The 8299-nt window shown below is 41.7% G+C and overlaps 2 protein-coding genes across 2 annotated transcripts; one reads left to right on the top strand and one right to left on the bottom strand.

The window, feature by feature from the left end:
* Positions 1–855: 855 nt before the first annotated feature.
* LOC107035531 (U4/U6.U5 small nuclear ribonucleoprotein 27 kDa protein) lies at positions 856–2272 on the top strand. Its single transcript, XM_015253000.1, has 4 exons — positions 856–1051; positions 1154–1314; positions 1792–2007; positions 2084–2272. The coding sequence occupies exons 1-3, from the start codon at positions 936–938 to the stop codon at positions 1986–1988; spliced, it is 474 nt and encodes a 157-aa protein (XP_015108486.1). The 5' UTR covers positions 856–935; the 3' UTR covers positions 1989–2007; positions 2084–2272.
* LOC107035530 (Fanconi anemia group I protein) lies at positions 1720–8009 on the bottom strand. The gene is made up of 5 exons (XM_015252999.2): positions 7857–8009; positions 5836–7063; positions 2669–5076; positions 2331–2429; positions 1720–2216 (listed from the first exon to the last, which is right to left on the bottom strand). Exons 1-5 carry the CDS (start codon positions 7938–7940, stop codon positions 2079–2081), a joined length of 3957 nt encoding a protein of 1318 aa, XP_015108485.1. The 5' UTR covers positions 7941–8009; the 3' UTR covers positions 1720–2078.
* Between the last annotated feature and the right edge of the window lie 290 nt (positions 8010–8299).

The following is an 8299-nucleotide window of genomic DNA, read 5'->3' as shown; positions in this document are numbered from 1 at the left end:
CGGGCCTACAACTCGGGCCTTCAGTTGAAGGCCCGAGTTGTAGGCCCGAGTTTGTAGCAGCGACGTCAGACAAGATATGAATGTTTTTTTGAGCTCAAATGAAAGAGCGGCTCGAGAAATGGCGTGCTAGGGCCTTTAAACATGACAAATGTCTTTAAGATGATGTCTGTTTTCAATTGAAAAGCAGAGTTGTGACAACATTCTCTGATTTATTGTCTAGATTTAATTTGAGAAGTAGAAGTTGAGAGTCTACTATCTCATATATCTACGGTAGAAATTACCTTGAATCCACGGGAAAACGTCCCGTATATCCACGGTCAAAGTTACCTTGGAGCGTATGAATAGACACTGCCATAAAACTTCCTGAGAATTCTAGAAATTTAGTGAGTTTTAGAAAGATACAAAGAACGGTTTCTTATATTCGAGGTAATCCCAAAAGAAAGTTTGAAGAAATGCGGCGATTTTCTAAAGAATGAAGACCATAGACGTATCTACGTAAAATTACGGTTGTAATTAAAAAAAAAAATTTTAAACTTGTTATTGAATGATTCACTGACCTAGCTTCTAGGCTGATTCCTCCGAACAATTTTATTTTCCTTCGAACAAACGCATTAACAATCCGTTAAGTACAGTAACAATTCTCATTCCTCCAAGACTGAACCACGTGCGACACTTGGAATGATCCGACAGGTTATGTATTTATGTTTATTTGTGTCGTCACATGAACGGACAATTCGCAGTTTTAATTTACCTCGTTTTACCACTTGATTTTTCATCGGTGATTGAGAAATCTGCTTGAACAGCAGGGGATACACTACTGCTGCAATAGATGGCGTAACCGTTCCCAAACAGTCGTGTCAGAACGTTGTGTTTACAATCGTCTCATGCATATATCATTATTCATTATTTATAAGTGACGAAATTAGTCGAAAAACATGGGACGAAGTCGATCATCCTCGCCTCGACGTAGAGACAGATCCAGAGATCGTTCGCGAGATCGAGAGCGTGATAGGGACCGACGGAGAAGACGCTCGAGGGAAAGACGAAGAAGGTAACCTCAACAACTCTTCATTTTCATCACTACTTAACTAAACGTCAACTTGTATATTTAACTTAGGATAAATTACTTTGAACTGACGATTATCCTTTTTAGATCGGTCGATAGAGATCGAGGGAAATCAAGGGATCACGAGAGAAATAGGGAGAGGGAGAGGCACAGAAGATCATACTCACGATCCAGGTCGAGGTCCAGGGACAGGGATCGCCCAAAACCGAAACATAAACCAGCCACTGCGGAGAGGCCTGAATTGACAGGTTTCTGCCACCCTCAGCTATTTTTCAATTGATAGAATTACAAATTTACCGAAGAAGGGGGGAACAAATCATCTCAGTGCAAAGAGAATTTTCTATTTCTCCAGTCAGAAAAAATGATCGTAAACGCAAAATTACAAACATTCAAAATTAAATAATAATAAAATATATTATTGTATATATTATTAGATATATATTAGATGTTTCGATTCATTTCGCATTTTATAAATGATCTAATGTCATTTCGATCATTATTTGGTAATGTCATTGCTTCGCGTTATTTTTCCATCTAGAGGAGTCTTTCTATGTTTCAAATATCAATTTATTTAATTCATTTAGGGAGATATCAATCGCAAATAGTTAAAAAAATTTAATTAATCAGTTTGGAATTTTTATTTAATGGAAATGTTTAATAGAAATTACTTCAGAGAAAAAAATCAATAGAATTTAATGAAAAATATTTTTCAAATCCATTTTCAGAGGCTGATCTACAGGGAAAAACTCCAGAAGAGCAAGAGATGATGAAATTGATGGGATTCTGTGGATTCGACACGACAAAAGGAAAAAAAGTTGATGGCAATGATGTTGGAGGAGTTCATGTCATCTTAAAACGAAAATACAGACAGTACATGAATCGGAAGGGTGGATTCAACCGTCCACTCGACTTCGTTGCCTAAACTTTTTTATTTGAAATACGTAAGAAAAATATATTCAACATTGTTTCGCAATAAAGTCTACCAATATTTAAGGACTTTTTTTGTAAATATTTAAGGACTGACTTCGCGTTTTGGTTTCTTCGGGGGCGGCGCATAGTTCTCTTCCGGGACACTGGAGTCATCGTCTGGTAGATCAAGGTGATCCTGGGTCTCGTTATGTCTCGTTGTGTTCTGAGTCATTGTGATCATCTGAACAGAAATTAACATTTCATGGTAAAAAAATAAATGAGAAAAATTGAATTCAATGTGAGGATTTTTTCTTCTCTTTAAGAAGAAAAACATTATTATTTTATTCATTTTTACCTGACTAGGATCCAGTCTCTCCAGTCCCTCCACCAACTGTGGATGTTTAATCCTGAAATCTCTTGTGATGCTGTGTTTAATGTAACTCTCCAGGGGCACCTGAAACCATAGAAAATTCGTCAATTTCTTGAAGAGAAAATGAATTCATAAAATTATTCAGAGATCGCGCTATATTAGTGAGTTCTATTTTTCTTTTGGATGGATATTAGTATTTTATGAAGCAAATGACCGAGAGTACCGGCCGGAGTAAATCTATTTAGAAGAAAAAAATGAATTATTTCCATCTATTCAGGCTCTGCACACAAAGAATCACAGACAAAAAAAAATGATAATCTCACCCGAGTCTTCTTCCCAAGTGCCAAGATCTCCTTGTTGAACTGCTCAATCTCGTAAACAACTTTGGGAATAAACTTGGTCTCCTTCAAGACCTTATTCTTCTGAGCATGAGCATCAGCCTTCCTCCCACTGTTCTGCTTCTCCTCAGTGTGCGTCACCAAATTATAGAAACTAGCTTTCAGTGGCTTCCCAGCCAGCTGCACCACCTGAATGAACTTCACCGCCTCAAACGCCGGATTCTGCTGCGTCGATTTGCTACTGAAGTACTTGGTCAAGTTGTTCAGAACCCCATAAAGTTGATGAAGATTCTTAAACGTCAAGTCAGTATTGGGCCCTGGATCGACATTGGCATTAGCCAGAGTGTGAAGCGTCTGAATGACGTATGACAACTGCCTGCAGAGGCTCTTCTCCTTCTCCTTCAACTTCTCCCTGAAGTTCTCATCGCCAATTCCAGGGGAGCTTGCCACCACCTGTTCAGCCTTCAGCCTCCCCAACACCCAAGATGCATTCGTCAACTTGTTCTTCAACGAATTATTAAAAATACTGTGCGCCTGTGTCATGGAGGCCTCCGTCAGAATACTGTAGCTCTCCTTCACAGTGATGTCATTATCGTCAATGTTCCCCAGTTTCTTGCACAGATCCACACACATCTCATCCAGAATCTTCCCATAATCGACCTCACGATCCTCGATAATCGTGATCAACTGCAGAATAATCAGGGCAATCTGTGTGTCAACATTTTCAGCCTTCGACATTTTCTTGAGCCACTGGAAGGTACTTCCAAAGCTGCCAGCAGATACTCCAACTTTATTCAACAGCAGAGCCACTGTCTCCACCAGGATAAGTGGAATTTTATTCGTCACTCCCTCGTTATCCTCCTCATAATAGCTGTCAATCAGAACTTGTAACGAACAGACCAAAGTATTGAACTGGGCACTGAGCCCCTCTGACGGCGATGGGGCGCACATTTCCCCCAGGAACTTGGAGAGATCTGCATTGAACAGTGTGCACATGACATCGCAGTACTCTTTGAAGGCCTCCAGCCCTAGGACAGCAGTCTCCTCGTCGAACTCTCGAACCCTGTCCAAATCGCAAACGATATTTTTGTACAGCAGCTCTCCAATCTTGAGGTAATCCTTCTCATGGGTGTCCCGATGCTTCAGACGTTCGACGTTCCTCAGGGCCTTTGCACTCTGGAATATCTGGATACAAGTGTGAAGACAGTAGTTGTGGAAGTCAGGTCGTTTCTTCAGGTGATTCGCCTGTTCTCTAGTCGCCCAGGGAACATTAGGATCGTGTAGCAACGAAAGCATCTTGTAGATGATCTCGATGTTGAGGATGGTTGGAGGGAGTTTAATGCCCCCTTTGGGCCCCCTCTTGATCGTCGTGTCGTGATCCTTATCCTTCTTCCCCTTGTCCTTCTTCTGCTTAGCTGGCTTGTTGACGGACTTGCAGAACTCTAGGATTTCGTTGTAGGACTTGAAGAGATTGTAGACGTTCTGGGCAACAGTCTCATTGTCCGAGGACCAGCTGCCGAATCGGTAAGCTATCAGGGCCTCCAAGCAGGTGACAGAGAGCTTGATGGAGTTGACTCTCTGTTGAGACTTGGGGATATTATCCAGGAGATCCGGCCTGTCGTCGACCTGAAGATCATCCAGAGCTGAGGGGATCATCCTCTTGCACAAGGATTCGAGGACGTTGCTCAGTCTGTCGAGGGACTCCAGGTTCTTGTTGGCGACTTTGCAGTAGATTTGTTGAAGAGAGAAGATCAGGTGTCCCATTGGCTCCTGCAGGAGGGCTTCGGGTCCTGCGATGCTGGAGCAGTCCTCCAACTTCATCGGGGGCTTTATCGCGTCGTCAGACTCGTAGAAGTCTATGAAGTGGGTGAGAAGGAGGTCGATGGCTGCCTCTGCGAGCTCTGAATTCGCTGCGACCGCCTCGTGGAGACCCTTGTACAGATGCTGGCGAACTTCAGCCTCGTGGGAGAAGCATTTTGTCAGGATTATTAGGATTTCCTGGCAGAAGGCGCTGTGACTGCGAGAGTTCTTGCCTTGACTGCCTCGCTCCATCGTGGCTTGCGTGAAGATCGAGGAGTTGGAGCCGTTGGTCATGCTCGAGGAGGACTGGCTCAGGCTGAAGGGGGCGATCTTCAGGTTGCTGAGGAATTGCAGGAATCCGGTCACTGCCATTTTTCGGGTCTCAACGCCCTTTCGGTAGAGGGCCTTGCGCAGAATGAGGACGAGGGAGTCGCGAATTGCGGAGGACGTGCGGATCAGGGGAACTGTTGCGTAGAGAACCTGGATTGCTGCTTCCCCGGGAATTGCCAGCAGCTGCTCCAGAAGATTTGAGACCGGTATTTGGGATTGGTTGACCATGAAGGTGGCTCTGCGACACATGTATGCCAGGCATTCTGGGTGAATGGGGAGGAAATCATTCGTTTCAAATTTCAAGTTCACGATCTTAAGGATGGGCAAGTACTTTGGCTATTTTTTCTGCAGTAAAATGCTTTTATACTCTTGTAATTGAACATCGGAGCTTTCATTCGAACCCCATTTGACCCTGAGTTTCCGGACATTTTACAATGGTTTGATTATCAAACCGTCAAAAAACATTCTACAAATCTACAAAAAAAAAGATAAAGTTTACTTTTTGAGAAAGATTGATGAAATAATTTAAGAAGTACCATTTTTGAAAATTACAAGCTTTCTCTATAAATAATTTATAAACAATCAATTTTCCCCCATAAAAATAATTTGTTCGGAATCGTAAATTCGCAAATTCATTCATATCCAGATTTTTATCAGAAGTCGATCTCATACCTAAAAAAAAAGGTTTCTCGAAAGTTTAATCAATTTTAGTTATTTATTTGCAACCAATGAATGTTTAAAAAAAATTATAATTCTTTGTAAAATGTAATTTGAATATTCCTGATTTTTTAAAAAAATTTCGTCACGTAATTTCATTCACCAATTTGATGATTGAAAAATGGTTGAATCTATAGTGTTGTCCAAGATACTTGGATATCCTTGATGTGTAATTGTTTGAGTGAAATACGATTGGAGCAATTGCTTCAGTTTATAAGGAGAGTTATCCACACCACTGAATACATTGGAATCGCCTTGTGGTTAAACCAGCAAATTTAATCTGAATGAAGTAGCAATAAACTCACCAATATAATGCGAGATAGCAATTCCCCCAGCGACAATCTTATCCGTGAGATTCTGCAGTACAATAGGCACAATTTCATGTCTCTTCTTCATCAACTTCTGCAGGATCTTCACCCCCACGTCATGCAGCAGGTTCTCCTCCCCATCCTTAGCCTTGCCAGTGTCCATAAGCACAAAAGCAAGATCCAGGAGTCCCTTGAGTACCAAATGCCTGTCCTTATTGCTGTTCTCAATGATCTGGCTCATGATATCCATGACGACCGAACTATCAGGGAGTACATCCTTCACCCAGAAGGAGTTCTTCCTGCGCTCATCGTCCTGGATCTTCCTCACCAACGCCTGCTTGACGATCTCGAAGATCTGATCATTATAGATATCCGAAATCATGAGCAGAACCGACATCGGGAAGGGCTCCAGGATGAACTCAGGAGCATTTGTCACGTTCTTAAGGTTCTTGACAAAGTCCTTCAGACTCGAGTGGTTTAGCAGAGCGGACTGACGAATATGATAGAGAACTGTGCTCTCAGTGTCCTGGATCTCCCTCAGACTGACCTGCCCAATGCTCTCGACAGTGTCTGGTGACTCCTCGTCAACACCAGCGTACAACCTCTCGAAATACTTCTGCAACGTCCCAATAACCAGTCTTCCGTCCATATTGTCACTGAGTCTGAGCACCTGGTGGACAAACGGTGGCATCTCCTTGTGGTCCACGTCGGACATTTTATCACACAAGGCTCTTATCACTAAACCGTGATCGTTCTTGTCCATTCTCATCTCGCCGAACATTTTCGCGAGGGACGTCAGGGTCCCCAGGTCCCATGGCTGATTGCAGATGGACTGAATAATCAGGGATTTGTACTCTGAACCTGTCACCTCGTTTCCCTTGTAATTTATGTACTTCTCGTCCTCGAGGATTTGCAAGGTGATGGGGAGGATCTCTCTCCAGCAGAAGAACTCGTCGTCGTTGAGGCGAAGGCTGTTGAGGCTGTACTCGACGATTTTTGAGAGCTGGAGCTTCGAGTACTTCGGGAAGTCCTGGATTATTCGGCTCAGCAAGGCGTTCACGTGGGAGGTACTCACTTTTGCCGTTCGCAGGGTCTTTAGGATTGCTTCTACGAGCTTTCTGTGCTTTGATTGGGAGGCCTCGGAGGTGGAGAAGTGAGATAATAGTTGGTCGAGAATGGTTGGGGCATCGCTGTTGGCGACTCTTGGGAGGATTATACTGCTGAGCTGAAATTTCAGGAAATAGGGGGATGCCGTGAGGTGAGTTGAACAACTTTTCGAAGATATTGGACAGAGAAATCTGTTTTTTATTAAGGGAATACGTCGGCGAAATTTAAAAGTCTTCACTGGGCGTTGGGACCCATTGAATAGTCTGTGATATATGACGGAATATGGGAATAACTAGGGAAAACGGCGGACCCGATCGATTTTGCCCCGTACAACCAGAAAAAAATTCATTTTTTGGTGTTTTTACGATTTTAGCTTTTTTTAAACGTTTGTTACACTCCCAAGAATAAAGTTACGCGTCCGTTTTACTTCATTCGCAGTAGATCATAAATAAATGAATTTTGAATTTCATAAATTTTGCGGGTCTAAGCGTGTTATCACCCGTCTTAGCGATTTTTTAAGGGATGGACTCTGGTTATCGACGAGAAATGTTCTTCTCTATTTAATTATTCAATTATCCTAGAAGTGCTGACAACCGCTTAGGCCAATTAACGTCGTCATAATTCAATATGAAACATTTCAACGGTCAGAGAATCTCATGCGAATATAATTGTTACATTATTATTACAATTGTGATGTCTTCTCCATTCAATCGCTCAACATTTAATTCAATTTTTTTTATTCAATTAAGTTCCAATAGGTTGTAATTAATCAGTTGTGATAAAAATTGCTAAAATATTGTTCTCCACCAGCAGAAGAAAAAATAAATTCTGTCACTGATCAATGCAATACCCGGGCCATTGTTAACCTCAAAATTCAAGCTATTGCGCGTGATTATGACGAATTTACTCACCTCCGCAGTGTCTGCTTTTTCAATAAGATTCTTCAGTTCTTCTGTCTTCTTTGTATTGACAAACTCTTTAAATTGCGAATACATTTTTGAGAATTTTAAATTGCAACTGGAGACGTTCAAGTTTGTAAACAAGTTGTGCCGGCATCTGCTTGTTGTGCTGCTCCGTTTTTACTGCAGCGCAGCAGCAGGTGCGGGGGGAGGGGTGACTGGAGTAATTTGAATGCCACTGGAGCTATTCGTAATTAATTAATTATCAAAAAATTACCTCAAACTCGAAAAAATCGTACGAAAAAATTTCATAGAAAAACTTGATGAAATCGTTTGAAAATTTAATTAAATTTATAGTGAAAACATCGTGAAGAATTGAAAAACTCAGTAAAATAAAAAAATCCGAATGCCCATGACTGTCGAGCACAAGTTAATTTATCGAGAATATTCATAAT

Source organism: Diachasma alloeum, unplaced genomic scaffold, assembly GCF_001412515.2.
Source record: "Diachasma alloeum isolate Michigan unplaced genomic scaffold, Dall2.0 Dall_scaffold_00198, whole genome shotgun sequence".
NCBI classification, from domain to species: Eukaryota; Metazoa; Arthropoda; class Insecta; order Hymenoptera; family Braconidae; genus Diachasma; species Diachasma alloeum.
The sequence above is the reverse complement of the archived record's forward strand: the minus strand, read 5'-3'. Positions and strand labels throughout refer to the sequence as shown.